The 22,696-nt window shown below is 53.3% G+C and overlaps 7 protein-coding genes across 7 annotated transcripts; 4 read left to right on the top strand and 3 right to left on the bottom strand.

The window, feature by feature from the left end:
* Positions 1–29: 29 nt before the first annotated feature.
* Positions 30–7,237, top strand: J4E87_001382 (uncharacterized protein; the record flags this gene model as incomplete). The annotated part of the gene is made up of 5 exons (XM_049373026.1): positions 30–38; positions 423–1,440; positions 1,491–2,235; positions 2,290–6,759; positions 6,811–7,237. 5 exons carry the CDS (start codon positions 30–32, stop codon positions 7,235–7,237), a joined length of 6,669 nt encoding a protein of 2,222 aa, XP_049237684.1.
* Positions 7,238–8,366: 1,129 nt separating this feature from the next.
* Positions 8,367–9,176, bottom strand: J4E87_001381 (uncharacterized protein; the record flags this gene model as incomplete). The annotated part of the gene is made up of 3 exons (XM_049373025.1): positions 8,367–8,907; positions 8,958–9,040; positions 9,096–9,176. The coding sequence occupies 3 exons, from the start codon at positions 9,174–9,176 to the stop codon at positions 8,367–8,369; spliced, it is 705 nt and encodes a 234-aa protein (XP_049237683.1).
* A 197-nt stretch (positions 9,177–9,373) lies between these two features.
* On the top strand, positions 9,374–10,468 carry J4E87_001380 (uncharacterized protein; the record flags this gene model as incomplete). Its single annotated transcript, XM_049373024.1, has 1 exon — positions 9,374–10,468. The coding sequence occupies one exon, from the start codon at positions 9,374–9,376 to the stop codon at positions 10,466–10,468; it is 1,095 nt and encodes a 364-aa protein (XP_049237682.1).
* Positions 10,469–10,872: 404 nt separating this feature from the next.
* J4E87_001379 (uncharacterized protein) lies at positions 10,873–13,038 on the top strand (the record flags this gene model as incomplete). Its single annotated transcript, XM_049373023.1, has 1 exon — positions 10,873–13,038. One exon carries the CDS (start codon positions 10,873–10,875, stop codon positions 13,036–13,038), a length of 2,166 nt encoding a protein of 721 aa, XP_049237681.1.
* Positions 13,039–14,098: 1,060 nt separating this feature from the next.
* CBS2 (Cytochrome B translational activator protein cbs2) lies at positions 14,099–15,763 on the bottom strand (the record flags this gene model as incomplete). The annotated part of the gene is made up of 5 exons (XM_049373022.1): positions 14,099–15,243; positions 15,291–15,428; positions 15,481–15,574; positions 15,637–15,693; positions 15,746–15,763. 5 exons carry the CDS (start codon positions 15,761–15,763, stop codon positions 14,099–14,101), a joined length of 1,452 nt encoding a protein of 483 aa, XP_049237680.1.
* A 1,294-nt stretch (positions 15,764–17,057) lies between these two features.
* J4E87_001377 (uncharacterized protein) lies at positions 17,058–18,317 on the top strand (the record flags this gene model as incomplete). The annotated part of the gene is made up of 1 exon (XM_049373021.1): positions 17,058–18,317. The coding sequence occupies one exon, from the start codon at positions 17,058–17,060 to the stop codon at positions 18,315–18,317; it is 1,260 nt and encodes a 419-aa protein (XP_049237679.1).
* A 1,230-nt stretch (positions 18,318–19,547) lies between these two features.
* J4E87_001376 (uncharacterized protein) lies at positions 19,548–20,805 on the bottom strand (the record flags this gene model as incomplete). Its single annotated transcript, XM_049373020.1, has 2 exons — positions 19,548–20,242; positions 20,349–20,805. The coding sequence occupies 2 exons, from the start codon at positions 20,803–20,805 to the stop codon at positions 19,548–19,550; spliced, it is 1,152 nt and encodes a 383-aa protein (XP_049237678.1).
* Between the last annotated feature and the right edge of the window lie 1,891 nt (positions 20,806–22,696).

The following is a 22,696-nucleotide window of genomic DNA, read 5'->3' as shown; positions in this document are numbered from 1 at the left end:
TCGCGCTCGCCGCGCGCACACAGCCCAGCATGTCCATGGTATGCCGTTCACCTTATCCTCATCACTTGCTGTTCCTCAAGAGCTAACCAATTGCAGTTGATACACCCTCTATCCCTACTAATACCGCGACACCACCTCAAGCGACCGACGATGCCGACCAGGTCATACCTCTAGACTGTTGTTATTTCTGCCTCACCCGTGGAGGCAACGCGGCGTATGAATGCCACACAGAAGAAGGAGCAGACCTGTGTACGCGCTGTATACGGGACAAGAAGAAGAAATGTCGACTGCCTACGCCAGAAGAATCGGCAGCGATAGCGGCACGTTGTCCACGATGCACTATACGAGGGTTCAAACAATGCGACGGAAGTATTCCTTGCGATACTTGCATACGCAACAAAACAACCCATCTATGTCGCAAGCTACCCGAGAAGAAGAAGCCAAAGCCTGAGGAGCTGGCCACAAGAAGCGAGAATATCCCACAGTCTGAAGGTGTGGCACCAGAACAGCCCAGCAGAAGCCGAAGAACTCGACGTAGCGAGGTATCTCAGACCAGCAATGAGGCACAGGTTACTACAGAGGATGTCAGTGATGAAGTCGATCACAACATAACACGCAACGGCGCATCTAGATCGAAGCGCAGGAAGGTCTTACCGAGCCACACACCCGATCAGCATGCACAGGTGGTTAGCCCGAAGAGAAGCCCGTCTAGGTTGAGCTTGCGCCAAGCTTCGAGGACACCAGAGAAGCCTGCCGACGAGAACGAAGAGCTGCATTGTGGCGACGATGCGCTACCCTCGCCTATGACTTCGAACGATTTCGCGTTAGAAGACGATCCAAAATCAGCGACGACCCCTGGTGGTGAGGACGTTCAGATGATGGACAACGACTCGGATCAAGGAAAAGAGATCAGCATATTGAACCTTGGTCGTAGTGGACGCTCCAGCAGGGCTCGGCCTAGGGTGTCCTATGTTGAACCCATGCTTGAGGACGTATCCGACCAAGACCTGGGTCTCGCAGCCGAAGACGAAGATGAGGACGTATCAGACATCTACAGTTCTCCTACAACGGACGAAGAAGAAGAAAGCGAAGCGGAGATTGAGCCTGCATCTTCCGATGAGGAAGCATCGAGCGCCAGTGACGCTGAATCGTTAGACATCTCCATAGATGAGGACGTCATCCCTGTTGAAGACGATCAACCCAAGCCAAACCCACGCCGGAACACTAAGACTGGAGAACCAAGTCGAGCTGGCAAAGGCATCGATCTGAGCCTTCCCCCGCTCTCGAACATTCAAGACTGCATGTTTGATATGACTGCCAAAGCAGTAAACCTCGGCCTTTGTGAAGCTCTTCAAAGCCTAGGAGAAAGGCCTATCAGAGTAGCGACCATGTGTTCTGGTACTGAGTCGCCGTTGCTAGCCCTGGATGAGATATCAAAAGGTCAGTCATTTGCACGCAAACCTCGATGTTATATCTAATATGTTCTTTAGCACTTGAACGTATGGGGAAACCTCCAATGTACATTCAGCAAGAATTCTCCGCGGAGATTGAAATCTTCAAACAGGGATACATTGAGCGGAATTTCGCTCCCAGGAAGTTGTTCCGAGACGTGCGCGACTTCCTACGCAAAGACACCACCACCGCTATCACAGCATACGGAGCAGAGGTCGACATTCCCACGAGCATAGACATGCTCATCGCCGGCTTCGTCTGCAAGGATCTCTCGCGGATGAACAACAAGGGAAAGACTATCGACGACGGCGGCGAATCGGGCGACACATGGCGAGCAATCTACACCTACGCGGAGCGCTTTCGCCCCAGCCTAGTACTGCTGGAGAATGTCAAGAATGAGAAGAAGACTTGGGATGACGTGGTACAAAGATGGTCCAAGATCGGTTACGAAGCTCAATGGATCTATTGCGACACGAAAAACTACTATCTGCCGCAAACCCGAGAGAGAATGTACATGATCGCTGTGGAGCGTAGCCATTTCGGTAAAGATGTGAAGAGAGCGACATACCAGTGGAAGGAGTTGATGCAAAACTTGGAAAGACAGTGCAGTAGCCCTTACGAGGCGTTTCTCCCTGAATCGCTGAAAGAGTCAAGTGGTTACAGCATTTTGAAGAACGAGCCGGACTGGGCTTTGTGCAAGCTCCGGAATGATCACATTCGCTCTGAGAAGAAACTTGGAATACTCAGTCCTGTGAGCCGGCGGAGCGACAACGGCACGGTCATGTAAGCTTTCACAACACTGCTATGTCTTTGATATCCGGGCTAACGAAAATGCAGGCCTCCCGATTTCGCTGACCGAAAGTTCTACAATTCTCAATCTTCGAGAGTACATGATGCTATCGACATTGCTCACCTAGAGTTTGCTGCTCTCAAGGGCTGCGATTCGCTTTACAAGATGGCGTTATGGGATGTCAGTCAAAACGTCGATCGATTCAAGGCAGATTTGGGCATTGCGCCATGCCTGACTCCAGGTGGGCAAGACTTTGCCAGCAACCGCCAGCACACTCTGAATGGTAGTCAGCTTTTGATCCTTCAAGGCATGCCGCTCGATCGACTATTATTCGCGAACGAAACACAAAAGGACCTACAAAACCTCGCTGGCAACGCCATGTCAACTACAGTGATCGGGGCGTCTCTCATTTCTGCCCTCATTGCCGGCTCACAAGCTTTTCGTTCCGAACACAATGTCACATCTGACAAAGTACAAGCTCCTCCGCCCACTAGTAGAATGATCGCCCAGCCAGAGGTCTTGGGTCATACAACCCTGGAACCAAGCATTTATAAAGATCTCGACCTGGCCGAGCTCAGGCACGAAGCAAAGATGAGTGCGCGTATGTGCAACTGTGAGGGCAAACAAATTATCAGCAAGACCGCGATCCATATCTGCTCTGCTTGTGGACATTCAGCTTGCGCCTCCTGTGCCGGGAATCCCAAGCACGTTTATCAAGAAATTGTCTTACCGAGTCGTCGAACGCCGCTACCTGACGACTTCATCAGGCGGTGGAGACCCAGGTTGCCTGCGCGACTGAAGTTCCATGCCTTCCCTAACATCTCTCATCTGGCTGCCAATATGGGCCCAAAAGACCCGATTCTGAGCGAGTATCTGACCATTTTATCGGAAGCGCAGCTGAGCTTTCAGTATTTCTGTATTGGTGAATTCTCCAGAGAGTACAATGAGTGGAAGATCACCTACAGCTCGTCTAGTGCCACGATTGAGCTGAAGGTCGGCTCCGATATTCGATGGTCATTATTCGTCAGATGTCCACCGAATCTCCCGGGTAACAGCCCCTTGCGCGAGTTCGTTCGCAATCCGATCGCACAAAGCGCCACCACCAATACTCTCTTCGACGTCGAGTGGAATATACGCATACCCTACACCCAGAACCATATTCTCAACATGAGCGGCTCGGCTGATAGGATTAGCTCTTGGAGGAGTCGGCTCGGTCTTGTGGACTACAAAGAGGAGACCGTACCAAGAACCATTAAAATTCGGGGCAATGACCGGGAGGTGGCGGCCATCACCGGCGATTACGAGCATCAACCGCATTGTGGAACTGCGTCAACTAGCCTTTACAAAAGGTCAACGGGTGTGAACAGCATGTACTTGTTTCTCGATCCTAACCCTATCGGCCGATCAGATCATGACAGCTTCGTCTTTAGCCAGGACCATACCCGCAAACACTATGGAGACAGCCGTGTCACGCTGGCCCGTGTGCATCCATCCTGGCGACCCTGGGATGTGGAGGACGGATGTGTGGACGCCATTACCATCACAATTCCTGACGTGCACGCCCCTGCTGAAATGATGCTTGTACCAGCAACTGTTCCTCTGAACGTGGGTTTTCTCGATGAAGGATGCCTCGTTGACAACAACCTACCAGATTGCTCCCAGGCGCTCACTTGCCTAGACGTCTCTCTTCAAGATGAAGTTTCAGTGCGTACTTTTGCAGAGTATTCCTGGGCTCTAGAGAGCGCTAAAATGTTACCGACATGCTCATCTTGGCAGACAGTGCAGTCAGACTGGTCCGGGGAGTGTTCCTGCGCACCACTGTATCCCGAGATTCTCTGGAGTGTCAACAAGAAGAGTCTAGCGACAGCACACGAGGACCGCCGAGCTGCTGCCGCATTCGAGCGCGCCATCAAGCAACGCCCTGATATAGTTCAATTGGAAGCTTCCAGTGATCTGTCAGGGACACGAATCCGGATCGGTGTCGATGTTCTGTCGTTGACGCATCGCGCGCGAGGAAGGTTTGCCAAGGGTGTTTCCACGACTACTTCCTGGAGGCTGATAACGGATCATGTTGATTTACCTTCACAGCCCCTCCAGAAGTTTCAACTGCAAAGCAATGCGAACGATATTCAAGATCCCGCAATTATGCCGCCGGAGTATCTACGGGGTGCGCAGGTAAAATCTGTGTCATGGATGGCAAGGCAAGAGCGAGGGATAATAACGAAACTCATCGAGACAGAAGAATCAGTGCACTCAGGTCTAGGTTGGAGAGTGGAGGCTCAAGCAGAGACAGAGCAAGTTGTGCGTGGTGGTGTGCTCGCCGATCACCCGTCCTTCGGCAAGACTGTCACAAGTATTGGGCTCATCCAGAGCGAATTCGAACAGTGCACGATGGATACACTCATTCAGCGCAACCGATCCATGGCACCTGAGCAGCCTCAACTACTGGATTCAGCTGCAACTTTGATCGTTTCACCTCCCCATATTACAAGTCAATGGAGTACAGAACTGGAGAACTTTCTCGAATCCCAAAAATACGACAGCTACAATGTTCTTGTCATAGAGAACTACAGTCAGCTGAAGAGTCTAAAGATTGAAGACCTCTTACGAAGCAAAGTCATCATAGTGTCTTGGACGCTGTTTGCAGATGAAGCTTACATTTCGGAGCTAGCAACGTTCACCGCACTGCCAGAGCCTTTGATGACCAGCCGTCGTGCATTCAGTTGCTGGCTCGATAGGGCCGTTGGCGAGATCCCAAACCAGCTGGCTGTGTACAAGCGTCATGACTATGAGAACTTTCAACGGCTAACGAAGGAACTCGTGGATGAAAAGCTCCAGCAACCCGCATTCCAGGCCGCATTGCCAATAAGCATCCGGCATGGTAGCGCATATCTTTCCTTCGAGGCCATGTCCTCTACTTCAGGTCCATCGAAAAAAGCCAAAGCCAAGGCGAAAACTAAGGCCACGTCGAGACCAGGTAGCTCATCACACCTAGTGCCACTACTCCATCTCTTTCGGTTCAACAGAATCATCGTTGACGAATATCACTATCTCAATGACACGAACAAGATGGGAAACAACTTCATGGCTACGAGCATCAAACAAGTTGCTGCACATAAACGCTGGGTGTTGTCTGGAACGCCAGCCTTAGCCAACTTCTCTGATGTCAATCAGCTGGCATCCTTCCTCGGAGTCAAACTTGGTCGGTACTTCTGTGGCGACGGCACGGTTACGACATCCGCGGAGAAGGTCTCCAAGCTTGATCAAACTGATGTAGAAAGCTTCTTATCGCAAACGGAAGTCATGTCCAGACAATGGCATGAAGCGAGACACCAACGGGCGCAGGCCTTTCTCGACAAATTTGTGAGACAGAATGAGGCTGAGCTTCAGCACATTGACTGCTCGGAGAAGCTCCTATCGGTGGATCTGGATGCTGCTCACCATGCCGTCTACTTGGAGCTTTCTCAATACCTCATTTCTCAAAAGATGCAGATCAAGAAGCTCAACAAGAAGTCTGGCTCGGACAGGAGTAGCAGGCTGAATGACAGCCTAGAGAATTCCGCAAGTGCCGAAGAAGCACTGCTCAGGTGTGCTTTACTCTTTGAGACAGAGGAAGGCAAATCTGCGCTTGAGCTCTTATTCGAAAAAAGGTCGCAACAATTACGCAACACCAAGAAGGACTTGTTGAAGCTGCTATCGAAGTTCGAGGGCTTGATGAAGAAGTCTAAGAACAACGAGCCGACCATTAAAGACCTTTATGGCCATTTCCAGAAGGATATATCACAGTACAATTGGCTCGGAGATGACGAGTCCAGCCAAGTTGTTCGCGGCTTGATTAAAGAAGCACAAAAGACCCCCAAATCTGGCTTTGCTGATGTCGCGGACATATCGAAACTTCAGCGCGAGCGGTTGATCAAGCAGGAACTTTCACAGCTCCGCGATACCGCTCTCGAATTCGCGCATAGGACAAGGTCGAAACGTTTCATCGCATCGATCCACGACTATCTTCAACTTGCAACTGTCGGCAAGGAACCTACCCGTTGTAGCTCGCCTGTTTGCAAAGGCGTAGTTAACCCTCAATTACTCTTCTCGATACCACACTGCGGCCATACTGCATGTAAAGAGTGTCTTGCGTTGCGGACCGACGACGAGACTTGCGTACATACTGGCTGCACTTCCTACGCAAGCGAAGGTAACCTGATACGGATGGCTGATCTTGGTCTAAGTCACGACCAACAAACTGGTCAGAGCTTTGGCAACAAGCTTGAGGCGATTGCCCAACTTGTTCAAGGGCTTCCACAATCTGATCAATGCATCGTTTTCGCGCCAAACGAGGAGATCATCAGCATTCTCGAGACAGTGTTCGACCACTGTAATGTCTCTTACCACTCGTTGGGCGGAAGTCGACATAAGGCGTCGGCAGCGAAGCTTATGGAGGACTTCAAGACGAACACAAATCCCAAAAAGAGGAAAACTCTCATCATACTCAATCTGGGAAGCGAGTCTGCAGCTGGCGTGTAAGTCCCTCTTGCATATGTACATAGATACCTCGTATTGACCATCTATAGCAACCTGACAGTGGCCAACCACGTTGTATTCGTTTCGCCCTTCTTGGCAAAGACGCAGTATGACTACGACTCAGCCATGGCACAAGCTATCGCTCGAAGTCGTCGTTATGGCCAGCAGAAGAAGGTTCACATCTATCATGTCATCGCAAAGCGTACGATTGACGTAGATATCCTCGAACACAGGCACAGACGCAGCGACGCGATTACTACCATGGAGGCAGCGGTCGAGTTACCAAAGCCATCGTCTACAAAGAAAGAAAGGACGAAGCTTCTCAAGAACAGCAAGGGCGAGATAATACTGATGCCGCTTAGCTGGCTAGCAGATGAGGCCAAGCGAAGAACGATGGAGATTGAGGAGACGACGGAGCAGTTCACCTCCCTGATCAACTTTTCCGAGACGTTCGAGCAGGAGGATGACGAGCCTTGAGGAGGCATGTATACAACGGAAGATTGTTTGCGGCGATGTTTCAACTTCATTTCGTGTCTTCTTTACAGACAGGTTCCCTATTATACCCTACCACAGTGTTTGTACCATGTACGCATAGAGTTTTTCGCATCAGCAAGGCGTATAGCGAAGTTGGCATGATACCCCCAAGACGCATTTCCAGCGCTCAATGCATATCATCTGAAGTCGCGGGGATCGTGGATCGAACCTTGTAATTCCATCATATCTACTGCACCTACGTCTAAGCAGCTATGGTGATGTAATAACGATCAGCGCTACCACCACTGTGAAACTACCATGTTCCCAATCCGGCGAGCGGCATGCAAGGTTAGCGGTATTCGTCTAACCCGGTAACATCAGCCCATCAGCCTCAGCCTGCCCTGCTGATCGTAAGCCGAACCACCATCACCACCAAACCCCACGCTCACCGGTAAACAAACTCCGTACACATAGGCTCCCGTATCCCGGGCCAAGCCAAGTCAGCTCTCCACTCGTCCTCTGAACGGTGACTTGAACGGTACAAAAGCTACCCCAGCGGCCGCGCTACCCGTGTCTGCAACTAGCAGCTACCGGAATAGGATGATGCAGCTTTGAATAGTCCATGGGGCTAGTTCACCGATGAGGGTAATGCTGGGTCACAGACTTCGATGGTTTTCTGAAAGAGTTACTTGGAAGGGAAGGTTGGGCTGGGAATAGGAGCGGGTAGGAGGGGGACTAAGGGTATCGGGTATGTGTGGATGCGGCGTGGTATGGAAACAAGTCAAATGGTGACGCGGATGGCTGTGGCGTAGTTGACCCTGTCTCATTGGTGTGAGGGATGGACAAAGGGTTCGGCACCAGAGCATGGCACTTTATGTAAAATGAAGACTTGAGACTTTGATTCGTTCGTCCCTGACTTTCCTTCCTGCTTCTCAGATAGTACAAAAATGGTGTTAAAAACCAGACCCTTTTCCATCGCCAAACGCCTCGCCCAATGCTACACCGGTCTTGGTGCCTACTCCAATCTCAAGGCCTTGACGCGGCTGGAGGTATTACGCACGCGCGCTTTCGCTTGAACGGCACGCTGTACTCGAACGTTTCTCTCTCGCATTCTACCCTTCCGTCTGAACGCTTATATGACCCATCGGTAACTGGCGTATCGACCGGCTGTTTCTGACTTTCGGATAATCTTGACGACGGAACCTCTTCTCAGGCCCAGGTACTTGGCGACTGGGTCTGTGGACTGGATTCTGGGGAGCTGTGTCTGCTTCAAACGGTATCGCTGGAGTAGCTGCTGCTTCTCCTCGTCACTCAGCAGGACATGTTTGGGGACCAATTCGTGCTTTGTGATGTTGACCAGCAGATCTTGCTCGACAAAGACCTCCACACCGCCCTTGGGGCCGTCGGTGATGCTTGTTGCGCCGCGGAGGAGTCGAAGAGCCATACCCGTCATGGGCTTTACGGTGACCATGATGCCGGAGTGGAAGGAGCCGTTGACAAGATGAGACATGTAGTCGCGCAGTTGCTTCATTCCAACGTTCTCGTCGGCGTTGAACTCGATCCAAATGGTGCCGATGTTGGGCTGGGGCTCTGGGTTCTTCTTGGTCGGGGCATCGGTATACCTTCGGAGCATGTCTTCGGAGGGCTGGCAGGAAAAGTTGAGGCGCGAACGGCTGGTTAGGGTCAGTACTGCGGCCTGGACATGGTTGTGGTTGGCGCATACTCAGGCTCTCCGTCTTCGCGCGCATATTTCCTTGAAAACTCCTCAAGAGACATGGTCATGTCATCTTCGACAATCATGTAGCCCTTTGGTAGAGTCAGCGCGCAGTCCGTGATTCCTTCAAGCGCATGCGCAACGCACCCGGTCGTTCATCATCTCCTTGGTTGTCCGCCAGACCCTCCACAGGCGGATCAGAGACGCGCTGTACTTTTCGCCTTCCATGCTTGCGGTCGCTGACGTTGATGCGGGGGAACGAGTGTCGGGCGGTGGTGTCGGCGCAACAGGTGAGTGAAGACGGGCGCGTCAAAGAAATCTCCAGAAGTTCCAAAGGCAGGCCGGGCGAGAGGCTTGGCGTGCAGCCCTAGCGCGCGAACCTGGAGCTTGGAACCCCACCACTTCCGCCCATCTCGAACTTGGACATGGCCTCCTCAAACGAAATCCCCAACCTACGAACTCTTCTCGGACAAGGCCGCGGCGGACCATCAAGAGGCAGAGGACGCGGAAGAGGTGGTCTGGGAGGTTCCAGTGAAACAAGGGCCCAAGTCCTCGACGATGCCGTCAAGGGGACTGATCAAGATGCGGCGGGGAGCAGGGTGAGCTGTGTAGAGCTAGGTTATCTTCACGACCCATACGCGAAGCTGTTCGCGACACAACAGACAACGCGGAAGCTGCCGTTGCTCAACAGAGGCACTTATGTCCGCACCTCGGCCATCGACCTTCTCGTCGCCAAGTTCCTCGTCACCTACCCGGCGTCGGCGAAGCAAATCATCTCTCTAGGTGCCGGCACCGACACGCGATTCTTCCGCCTCCTCGACCTATACCCTCAAACGCGCCTCGTATATCACGAAATCGACTTCCCTTCGAATACGCTCGCCAAGATAGCCACCATACAGAGACAGCCGCTGCTTTACCGAAAGCTACTGCACATACCGTCGACTTCAGCCTCCTACCACTCAGACACATACAACATCCATGCGCTCGACCTACGTACTCTGGCCGACCCGTCGGACGAGAAGCCCCTCCCTCAGATTCCGAACCTGGACCCGAGCATACCTACGTTGATCCTGTCTGAGATGTGCCTGGTCTACCTGCAGCCCTCGACAGTGAAATCAATAGTGTCATCACTGCTCACACACTACCTACAACCTGCGACGCCTGCGTCTCTCATTCTCTACGAGCCCATCCTGCCCCAAGATGCTTTTGGTCGCACGATGATCTCGAACCTCCAGTCCCGCAACATTCACCTCCATACATTGATAGCGTATCCTGAGTTGGGCGACCAACGTGCACGCCTTCAGGGCTATGGTTTGACAAACGGGGCAAAGGTCGCGGACACAAGTACTATTTGGCGAAAGTGGATTGACGACGAGGAGAAGGAGCGCATCGCTAGCTTGGAATTCCTAGACGAACTGGAGGAGCTGGAAATGCTGCTCCGGCATTACTGTGTTGCATGGGGCTGGAGGGATGGCGAAGGCGATGTCTTTTCGAAAGCGTGGGCGGGTGTACGAGAGTAGGAAGTAGTTGACCCTGCAACTCACGATGCAGCCGCAGTTTTATCATCAATGGCCTTGAAACTAGAATGAAGACTTGATTCTTACTGCAGCGTGCTCGAGTTGTGACGTGACTTGTGTAGAGTGAAAGCCACGTGCTTGCGCGCCAGACGCACTTCCAGGGCTCACGCGCTAGGCCTGAGGCGGCCTTGCCCGAACGGCGCCGTGAACCCCAGACACTGTGCTTTGCGACAACAGGAACCACCAATTACCCACCACTCGCCTCGAATCTGCGCCCCGTCGCGAGGAAAGAACACTCCTCGCCAATAGTCATGGCATAATAGTAGCCTCCACATTTGAACCACGACTATATACGCTCCTTGCCCGTCCCGACACAACAAACAAACCAACACGGAGTCGCGCCTGCCATGGCGGTGCGCAACACGACCCAGCCCTCCTTCAACTTCCTCACCGGCGAGGAGGAGGAGCCAACACCCGCGCCTGCGACTGCCAAACGAGAACCTCTGCGCGAAACCTTTCGAACCACATTACGAGCCTCCCAGAATGCGCCGCACACGGTTGTGCCTTCTGACCCGATCAATGAAGACCTCCGCGCCCAACTCAACACGGTGCGATATGAGCTCGAAACCGCAAAACAAGAAAAGGAGATGATGAAGCTGGAGCATGCGCAAGAACTCCGCGACGCCCAGAACCGCGCAGATGCCGACTTTCGCAAAGCCCAGCAGGTCGAGGCGTCGAACAGCATGACCGCGAAGAAATACGATGCGCTGACCAAGGAGATGTCCGAGGCACAGACGAAGGCTGCCAACGAGCGGCAAGCGCTGGAACGGCGATTGCGGGAGAGTCAAGAGAGGGCGCAATCGCTACAAGAGGAATACGACGAGGTCAAGGAGGAGCTGTCGACATCGCAACGGCAGAACGAGCACAGATACAACACCCTACAGACAGAGCACAAGGTACTGAAGGAGAGTGTGGAGGAGATGCATGCAGATCTACAGGCCAAGGTCAACGCTCTACAAACCTCGCAGAAGAAGCTTGCGCAGAAGGAGGAGGAAGTCGGTCAGATGGAGGCTGAGGTCTTGCGCCTGAAGGCAATCACTGGAGATGCGGAAACACTGGCAGTCATCAAGAGAGAACTCTCTGATCAGGTCGCACACATCAAGAAGCTGGAAACCCTGACAAGGGAGCAAAACACCGAGCTTAAGCAGTACCGGAAGCAACACAAGGCGATTGAGGTGGTCGAGGAGGAGAAGCGGTCGCTGCAAACAAAGCTGCGCATGATGGACGACTTACAACGGCAGTTGGGAGAGGCAGAGCTGAGGAAGCAGGTTCTAGAAGAAGAGCGCGACTCGTGGACGTCGTACCTTGAGGCCGAGGCAGAGATACACGGCGAAGTGCTCTTCGAGACACCTCAAGACCTCGCGCGAGCCTTCATTCAAGAGCGCATAGAGCGAACCGATCTCCTCAACAGGTTGGGCGAGATCAAGCCTGAACTCACCGTCAAGGACGCTACTATACAAGCACTCGAAGAGGAGAAGGCCAAACTACAAGCGGAAATTCAGCAACTCAAGGTCGCCGGAAACACCGCCGCGACGAACAGTGCCGACGCAAAGGTGCGAGCGCGTCTCGAACGACAGAAGGCCCTTGCAACCAAGGAAGTCGACTTCCTGCGCGCCCAAGTCAAGGCTTTTGACGACGAAGAGCGCGAAATGCAGCCCGACACATTCGACGCTGCAAAGTCTGAGCGCATAAAGGAGCTTGAAGATCTCGTCGACCAATATCGCAAAGAGGTCGACACTCTACAACAAGAGTTCAACAACCTGGAGAAACCCGCGCCTGCGACCACAGGCCAGAAGCGCGCTCTCGATACAGACGAGAATGATGAACGCGTTGGCGAACTACGTCGGAAGAATCGCCAACTACAAGACGACCTTCACGCCCTGCAAAAGAAGCAGAAACTCGTCGAATCCGAATACAAAGCCCAGCACTCGCAGCTGAAGAAGCTAAAAGAATCCTCACGAACACGCGTTCTAGAGCTAAAATCCAACCCCACGGCCGACGCTGAGGCCCTCAAACTGAGCACCGTACGCAATCTCCGCGAAGCCAACGCCCAACTCATCGACCAGCTGGAGAACCAAAGGACACCCCCCTCCACCGTCCCCGCCGCCACACTCGACGCCGCCCGAGACGAGCTCGAAGAGATAAAAACCCAACTCGCCTCCTCTGAGAAGAAGATCAAGCGTCTCAAACAGATCTGGGCCGCCAAATCCCTCGAGTTCAGAGAAGCCGTCGCTTCCATTCTAGGCTGGAAGTTGGATTTCATGCCCAACGGCCGCGTCAAGGTCACCAGCATGTTCAAACAAGCGGACGAGGACGGAGAGAACAGTATAGTGTTTGACGGCGAGAACGGGACGATGAAGGTGTCGGGCGGAGAGCAGAGTGTGTTTGCGGGCGAGATACGCGATCAGATTGTGTATTGGGTTGAGGGGAGGAAGGAAATTCCTTGTTTTCTTGCTGCGCTTACGTTGGAGTTTTGGGAGAGGGGGCCGGGTGGGCAGACTATGCATGGGTAAGTGATTGGAGGTGGAGATGGAGATGGAGCGGGTTCATGTGTATGGTATAGTCATCTGACGCTTGGTTCGTCGAATGTAATGATGAGTTCAGAGTAATGATACAGGTCCACCTCTTCCAAAATAGTCCCCAACCTCCTACTCCTTCTCCACCGTTTTGAACATTCACACCATACCCAACCTCCGCATCTCCCTTTCCATATTCTCATCCACCACCGCCCTCCTTCCCCACCACTCCATGTTCCTCTCCCCATCCATCTGCCCGTTCCCTCTATCAACCTTCCTCCACCACCAGAACCAGCCCATGACCCAACACCATGCGAACGCCACCATGATGAGGAAGTCGTAACATAGTAGGGACACTGTTGCGCCTACGACCCAATCATGGTGTTCTGGGGGGAGATCCGTTGGTTCGCCGAAGGCGTTGATGGTGGTGTTTTTCGTGGGGTTTGCCGTTGGTGTAGTTGGCGAGACGAAGTGGAGTGTGAGGGTAGTGGTTTGGTGCTCTGATTTGGTGGTCGCCGGGGTGGGCTCAGTCGTAGTGGTGAAGGTTTTTGATGGCATTGCCTCGATTGGGGTATTGGAGGGTTGAGTAAGGTGGATGAAGATGGGTGTGGTGAGTGCGGATGTGCAAGATGTGGTGATATCTTGGGCGAGTACCAATGCGCCGCCGGTGTGGCTCGTGAATACGAGGAACGTGAGAAGTGTAAGAATAAGCATAGTGACGTCTTGTCAACTCGTCAGCGTATTGAGGATGTGTATTTTTCGCTGGGGTAGAATATGTCGGTAAGGACTGTGGTGCTTGGAGGCAGAGTAAAGACTGAAACAGATAGAAGAACGGAGGGATAGCATAACCTTAAGAAGCACTCAAGCAAATTGATGAGTCGAAAAGCGCACAATGGTTATGGAAGTCTGGTGAGGGCGGGTTGGTGGTGGAGGCAAGCGAGCTATTGTTCTCGTAGCCGTGAAAAGAAGCTTATCATATATACATAAAATTGCCCTCCTTCACCTCGAACGCCGAAACCCTGCTACCAGGCGTGAATTTTCATCATATTGTTCATCATCATTGCGCCTTGTCCCAAGGCAGCGCAAATGTAGATACCCAGTCCTCGACCTCCTTCTTGAGCTCAATGATCTCGGTGATGTCCTCGCCTTCACCAACGTACTCCTTGAACGCGGCTACACTGGCGGGGTTCTTGCGACCAGTGTCTTCGGCCTTCTTCTTGGCGTCCTTGTCAAGCTTCTGGGTAATACCGACGGCGCGGTGCACGACGTCAGCCACGCGCTTGAAATCCTCGGTTTGGAAGCCACGAGTTGTCATGGCGGGAGTTCCGAGACGCAGACCACCAGGCTTCATGGCGGACTTGTCACCGGGGACAGTGTTCTTGTTCGACGCGACGCCTACAAGCTCGAGGATGCGTTCTACTCGTGCGCCGTCTACGCCGCGGTCCTTCAAGTCGACAAGGACAAGATGGTTGTCAGTGCCGCCCGAGACGATGTTGTAGCCGAGACCGCCGTTCTCCTTTGAGTCGCCGAGACGCTGTGCGAGGGACTTTGCATTGTCCAGAACCTGTTGTTGGTAGTCCTTGAACTCTTTGGTTGAGGCTTGTTGCAGAGCTACAGCCAGAGCAGTGATGGTGTGGTTGTGGGGTCCTCCCTGGTGTCCGGGGAACACCGATGCATTGATAGGGCCCTCCAAGTCATACATCTCCTCCTTGCCCTTCTTGTCGACCTTCCGTACGCCCTTGCGGTAGAAGATCATGGCGCCTCGCGGGCCTCGCAGCGACTTGTGTGTAGTGGTGGTGACGATATCGGAGTGGGGGAACGGAGAGGGGATGACGCCGGCGGCAACGAGACCTGAAATGTGAGCCATATCGGAGAGGAGGTATGCGCCAACATCGTCTGCCAGCTTTCGCATGCGCTCGTACTCGATCAACCGACTGTATGCTGATGTGCCTGCAACGATGACCTTTGGCCTGTACAGGTGAGCCAGCTCTGACATCTTCTCATAGTCGATGATGCCAGTCTTCTCGTTCAGCCTGTATGGGAGGGTCTCGTAGTATTTGGACACGGCGGAGATCTTCTTGGTGGGTGTTTGGTATCCGTGCGACAGATGGCCTCCGTGGGGCAGATCGAGACTGAGGATACGGTCGTGGGTGTTGAGGACGGCGGAGTAGGCGTAGAGGTTCGCAGGTGATCCGGAGAGGGCTGTGTTTTGTTAGAAGAAGGTGTAGCAATTTGATCGACTGACTCACGCTGGACATTGACACCCCACTCATCAGGGCTCAAACCGAATGCCTTGAGTGCTCTTTGCTGACATAGGCGCTCGGCCTCGTCGATGTGCTCGTTTCCTCCGTAGTATCGTGCACCTGGGTATCCTTCCGAGTACTTGTCTATGGCGTCGTGTAAGCTTGAGGTTGTGGTGTGAGGATGCGCGGAACATACTCTGCATCACACTGCCGAGCGCATCGAGCACAGCTTGGGATGTGAAGTTCTCCGAGGGGATGAGGTTTATGAAGTGCTTCTGGCGATTCTTCTCCTGCGATAGAAGTATTGTGAGCTTCGTCTTCGTATCTGCGACCTAGGTATGTGGCAACGAACCCTGTTGATGATCTGATAGACGGTGGGATCGGCTTGTTCAAGATCTTGGGAGAGGATCTGCCGCTTGTTAGTATTTCTGCCCGCTTTATCCTGCTATCATAAGATGTACCTTTTGCTGCGCATCCATACTTGTCGCATAGCCCCGCCATTGTTGTGTCTGTATTCTTGCATGGTTGGTGGCAATTGAGGCTGTGGAGCGCGAGGTGAGCTGGCGCAAAGGCGCTCTGCAGGCTGCTCTGAGGTTCGCCATGTTGAGTCGATCTGGTATACGCAGTGGAAGCGTGGCGCGACCTTATAAACGTGCTCGATGCCAGCCGGACTCGTAGTCTCAATGAGGCAACGAAACGATGGGCCCGCTTAATCACGGACTAGGGCGGCACTGGCAGGGGTCAGGGCCTCGGCGCCGTTTCTCCGTTCTCCGGCGGTAAAATATCGACGCTTCCGTCTCGCGTCCTCTCTTCTTTTCTTCACGTAACTAAACCCGAGATGATATGACTGCTTTCAATTCAGCTGCATCCTCACTTGGCTGGCGCAAGCTGGCCGATGTGGGAGCTGTTGACACGCCCCGGCACCCACCACCTAGGGGGACGAAAAAATCTATGATCGGCTCGTTACGTAGGAAGCATCTGTTGATGCTGCTGTATTGTGTCCGGCGCGGTATGGTCTGGAGCACGAAATGTATAGTGCCTTCACTCCGTTCCGCTGTCATCACCTTGTATGTAGCATTCCAATGTAATCGTTGTTGTCACCACGTCTTGTTGTTGCTCATAAGAATTACTCACCATGAATGTGCCACACCTCAGTATGACGTCGACTATATTGACTCTACACCTTCACATAAGCAGGCGAAGCAACAGCGGTTCACCTTAACTCTCAGCATGCGTAATTGCTAATCGAGAGGCCGAACGCGGAACTGAACTTTGCTCCTGCTAGATAACACGGCTGGACACAAGCTTTCCACTCACTTCTACCCTAGCCCTGAGAGAGACCCTGATGGACTCACGACAGTACCACTTGGCAGCTCCTTCACACGCAGACTGTGATCGATTTCTGATAAGCGTTTTCAACGTGCGCTTTCGAGCTTCGTGCACGAAAGACAGGTGACAGCCTGCACCCAGTCTCTGAGATCGTAGGAACTTCTGAGCATGGATGAAGGACACTGCCCTCACCTCCTCCAACCGACTGCCAAGGTTACTAGTAACAGTTCTTAGCCTGGAAAGCGCGCGTGGCAACGACCGTCACTGCCTTAGACGCGCTTTCTCTGTTTACTGACCCCGCGTCTACTGCATCAACTCCTTCTTAGCCGCAACCTCTACCTCTCCCTCTGCTTCTAACAGCGGGGATCCAACGGCCAAGCGTGACCGTTTCTTACACCGCTAACAGCCTCGACTAGCAAGGTGTCCGCATATAAGAATCACATCATGGCGCCCAAACTCAAGACACCGAGCCTGCCTCCTCCAACAACACCGAAGAGTCGCGACTCGAGTCCGGAGCTAGGCAGCCCTTCCAAGATCACGCAGTACAACCAGAAGACAGGCCGTCCGGTTCGAAAGAGCGCAGGCAAGATTCAGAAAGTGGCAGGCTACGTCGATTTCGAAGACGCCGACTTTGACGCCTTGACCGAGAGTGAGTTGAGCGAGTTGAGCGACGAGGAGGAAGAGGACGATATGGACCCGCGCAGCCGTTCAGACAAGAAGAAAAAGGGCGCACTGAAGCGCAAGCGCAGTCCCTCACCTCCGTCTCCGCGTCTAGAGCCCGTTGTCTACCGCCAGGAGCTCGATGACCTCACCGACAATGAGGATGCCGGCGCCTTTCATCGGAGTGCTCCGAAGAAGCCGCCCATGACCTTGCAGTTCAACGTCCCGCTAGGCTTCCACGGTCCACTCTTCGTCAAGCTCGACAGCACCATCCTACAGACCAACGAGCAGGGCAAACTACACGAGATGCAGCCAGGCAAATCGACTAAGTCCCGTGTTACAGGTCCGCAGCCAGCCGGAAAGTCCGCGGTAGGCAGCGTAGGTTTCACGGATCTGCCGCCCGAGCTAAGGAACACTATCTATCGGTACCTTTTCGCTCGCAAGGACAAGACCTCGAAGCTCAGGATTCCGATGACGGCCATCGATCCCAAGGAAAGCCTAACCAAGTCTGGTCAATTCCTCAGGACCTGTAAGCTGGTGCATAACGAAGGCTGTTCGATCTTATACGGCGAGAACACATTCTCCTTCCACCGACACTACGATACTCGAGGACCCTACTGGGAGCCGGTACCCAAGGAGATCGGTTACCAGGACGTACTGCACTTCCTCAGAATGATCGGCCCCGAGAACATTCAATACCTTCGCGACGTCAAGTTCGTCTTCGATGACGCACGCCCAAAGGACACACCCTATGTCCGCTCCAACGAGGAGCGCCGCTATCTGAACGATGACTACCTGGCGAACTGCCTCCGCATCCTCCGCAACGCCAAGCTCCGCAGGGTCACAATGTACTTTGGCGGACGTCGGCAACTGGGCCGTACCGACGTCAGGTTTTTGGGTTACCTGGAGCAGATCAAGGCCGACGAAGTGGTGCGGGAACCCGAGAAGTACCATCATGGTGCCGATAGGTTCATGAGCAGAATGGCCTGGCATGACCTGAAGGAAGCGATGGTGCGAAAGGACAGGCTCTACGTGAAGGAGTAGCTGAGTACTCCAGATGCCGCAGATACCATCTCGCGGCATACTACACATTACATGTACCTTGCGATCCAACCACTTCGGGTATCAGAACTGTCGGCTTCTGTCATGTTCTAATATTCTCATGTTATCGGCCTCATGTTCACATTCAGATTGCTTCGGCAACCTTCCAGTAGATCTAGCGATTGCTTTCACCCGAGCGGAAGTACCATGGCGACCGGGCGTTGGATGGCTATCATATGTGGTGAAGGTTCATTTTGTACAATTTACCCCCGGGCCCATGTTTCCTATCTGTCAGCGGATGACGTTGTCAGCCCCTGTCTGGCGACGGTACAGGCACTTCCTGCAGCACATCACATCAATGTATTTTCCCAACATAAAAATCCAAAGCATTAGATAAAATCCCTTCGTGCTGTCGTGGTGATTGGTCCAACCCCTCATTATCATTCCTCGATATTACCACCAATGGCACGTCCGGGCCCCAACAACGCACCGACGGCTAAAATGCGACATCCCCTAGCCCCGACCCCACCAGCTATTTCTCAGCCAGCCTGCAGCAACGTGTTGAACCATGGGACAAAAGATGTACCTTGCATAAGCGAGCCGTGCGAACACCTGCTTAATGCGGTACGCGATGGTGGTGTGGCTGCAGGGCAAATCATATACAGTACAATAAATTGAGTTAGGCAGCGGGAAGCCGTTGTCAATATGAAACATTGCTGCACGTAGCCGCTGCCAGTTGTTCTTGCGCATGCAGAAAAGAATGCACCTCGATGCGTTCGTTCGTGCATGCATCCCGTTACCGGGCTGGAGGGTACGGGCGGAACACGATCTGGAAGGTGGTCAGAGTCCTATTTAGCCTCTGTATACTATTTGGGCGAAGTTGGTGGTCGAGTTCATAAAAGTGGTTTGATATAGCCGGTTTGCCCGATGAGCTCCTCGGACAGGACAGCACGGGTCAGGGTAGTGATTCAGTGGGGATACGGTACGCGATGCACGTTGTGGCTGGTCGGTGCGGGAGGTACGTCAGCGATCATGTACGGAGGCCACGGAGATTTTGTGGAATTGGTTAGAGCGGAGGGTGATGTGAGGGGTTGGCACTTGGTGCCCGTAGCTTTTTGCATGTGTCTGTTCATTTATATCGTCGATTCGTCTAGACATCGTCATCGTTCGGTCCGGTGAGCGGTTCTATTTGATGCGCTCCTCGGGATTGCCGAGCATGTGCGTTGAACCCACTTATGCCGTCTTTCCTTTCCGCTTCTTGAACTCTTCTATCCAACCAGCTGCCTTGTCCTTTGGTATCACGCTTATCGTTACCAGGCCGTCGACGATCTCTGGCTTTCCGCTTCCAAGTACTTTGCCTAGGCTCATCTTCTTTCCTACTTTGATCAGACCACCGGCTGCAGTTTCCATGTAAGACTCTATGTTGTCGATGGTGTACTCGTGCTTCTCGTCCCATGGCAGCGGGAAGATGTAGTCGAGATGTTCGTCTAGCTTCTCTTTCTCAGAGAACGCCTTGATGAAGTCAGACTGCGAGTGCATGGGATACAGCAGTATGACTGGCACCGTGAGTGTTGAAGAAGGATCCAGGCTGTTCTCCAGCTTGACAGTGGCGTCTTCCAAATCTGGGGGCTTCTCCGTGCTCCGCGTCAGGATATTCCGGCTCCTCAAGGCGAGTTTGAGTGTTAACCGCTCTGATGCAGCCTTTTCTTCTCGTTCGCGACGCGCCTTCTCGACGGATTCTATGTACTGCTTCCGAGCATCGATCTTGGTTTTGAGGGCCTTGAGAGGGGCGTTGTTGGCATCTAGGGCCAGGCCTCTGTCGCAAGCCCAGGCTGCTTCCTGTAGCTTGTCGAGTGCTAGACCAGCAGTGGCTGATCTGTAGAAGGCTTTGACGTTTGCGGGGTTGATCTTGAGCGTGGATACGCAATCTTGAATGCAAGAGCGATAATTTTCTGCCGCGTGTCAGCAGACCACAGTCGAAACTTTGGTGAAGAAGCCATAATGCCTGTCTTCAGGGTGTGCTTGCAAACTCACTCTTCTCCAAATTGCATAATGCTCGGTTGACATAGACGGCCTCTGCAATCGCTCTTTCCTTCTCCGCCTCCTCCTTCTCGTCAAGCTCCACGGGAATAACGTCTGGACCTTCCGCATCTGGATCAGGGTTTGTTTGTGGACCTTTGAGCGCCGCTATTGCTTTGTCGTAGAACTCTTTCGCGTCTGTCCATTGCTTTGCCCGCGCGCATTCGTTGCCTTGCTGCCGGAAGTTCTCAGCGATCTCCGCACGGGTTCCCTCGTACGCCATCGCTTTCAACGCCTCGAGCGCCATGTTCTCGCCTCCCTCGCCATCTGTTTCATCTAGACTGGTCATGAAGATTGGCATACGGTTCATCTCTTTCAGCAAGTCGTCTACTTTTTTCGACTTGACATCAGCCATCGCCGGTGGCAAATCTGCAGACGCCGCCGGTGGGCCATTTTGATCTGTTTGCGCCATGTCGCCTGTGTTGCTTCGAGAAATTCACAACTGTTGTCGCAAATATCACGATATGCTCGCTGTGACTGTCTGCTCGAATTTTCGGCGGATAGTCGCTTAGTCACGCGATGGCGGGGCTGCTGGCTTCGGGAACCCTGACGTCCCAACTTGCAATCACTGGCTGCCTGCGGTCGAGCAGACAACCCAGTCAGAGGGCACCACCAGCCACCCGCCTACAAGCTAGCAGAGCAAAGCAAGAAGGGATGGCGCAGGACAACGAGAGGGGCACGCTAAAATAGGGTGAGCCGGCACCGGCGCTTCCGCGTCATGCTATATCGTCTAAGCTTCTCGTCCACGCCGAAGGTTCAGGGCGCTGTAGCCGATTACGACGCAAATCTCCTATTTGCTTTTCTGAGACAACCACGAGTTCCAGTAGGGCCGAGCAATACCGACTGACACCTGACGAGGCATACATTGTGCGACAGTTGGATCGTGAGCTGTTATGTCGCGTGTCGGGTGGAATCATGGAATGTTCTGTTGATTGCCAGGCCGCCGTATTGCGCCCTCAGCTGTCCGCACATCAGGCCCACTCTCCGCTGGTGGACCAAGTACTCCTTGTTACACTCGGGGTCCATTATTCGTGAACCCCATCGGCGAAGTATCGATTCAGAATGATGGTTGCGAGCAATTCCACCACATGGCAAGGCTGTTTATTTGGAGGCGTTCAACGAAACGTCAATCGATCGCGTTCAGGATGCCACTTGCACGTCGCGCGACGCCTTCAAACTGTATCCTTCCCGTCCGCGGGGGATTGCCCATTCGACAGGCTCAGCCTGGCCAGAGATCAAACGTCATGGTAGCGTGGATCTTGCTCTCGATTTGTTGGGGTAAGAAGACGGCCTGCGATCCTCAACTTTCACATGTGCCGAACTCCTTACTCGACTACCCGACTGACCATGACTGAGGACTGCTACAAATACACTCTGGCATGATAACTAAGCATCTCACAAAAAGAACTCTGAGGCTGAGGTTTCCATTACTTTCAACTTGTAGAATTGCGTCGTCGATCTGGACTCGAGTTCGGCTCCTTTGCACCGCCAAGAGCGCACGGATGAATCCTTTCGTCTCGAAGTAGGAAGTCGACTACCTCTGCTTGACTCTCACCTGACTCGGCAGTACAGGATAAGGCTGCTCATTCATGCAACTGCCTACCAGTATGGCAATCCACATATGCCTCCTTTTTGAGGCTTCCAACAGGCATGGGATTGCCAGACCGAAACGTGATCAAAGTCTCAAGATCAATGTTCTAATTACAGGCGATGGCTATAACCTAACGGTACCGCACTGGCGCACCGGAGCGTTGGGCGCCATCGAGAGTTTGATAGCTCGGACCGGGACACGAACGTGCCACTTGGTCCAAAGCTTTCCACAGTGGGCCAAGTTTGCGGCGTGGGCAGAGGCTGAAACCCTGAATCACAGCTCATCAACAACGCCAGACTACGCCGGAGGCGTCCAGAATCACTGATAGGGCAAGGCATACGCGGAGCTTTGGACGGCGATAATATCCATCTGGCAAATTACCGTCCACGCAACTTTCGTCTGAAGCCAGCTGCGCCCAGGGTCGTATGAACTTGCGCCTCACATCTGCTGATGCTGCTCCTCTCGCGCATCTGTCACACCCCCTTCGTCAACACCGTTACTGCCACCCGCATTCGTTACCACCTACCCCTTGTCGGGTCATTTCCTTCACCTCGCTAAGGTATTGGCCGTCTTCGCGGGACGCATTTAAGGGAACGTTGGACCTAAATGCGCAGCCAATGACGCTTGGCTGAAAAGCGGAAAGCGGATGGCCTGAGCCAATAGTGTCCCTGTAGTCCAGGGGACCCTCGGCTCAGCCTGCATGCAGGGATAC

This window comes from Alternaria ethzedia, assembly GCF_023757985.1.
Source record: "Alternaria ethzedia strain BMP 0044 chromosome Unknown scaffold_2, whole genome shotgun sequence".
Lineage (NCBI taxonomy): Eukaryota > Fungi > Ascomycota > Dothideomycetes > Pleosporales > Pleosporaceae > Alternaria > Alternaria ethzedia.
The sequence above is the reverse complement of the archived record's forward strand: the minus strand, read 5'-3'. Positions and strand labels throughout refer to the sequence as shown.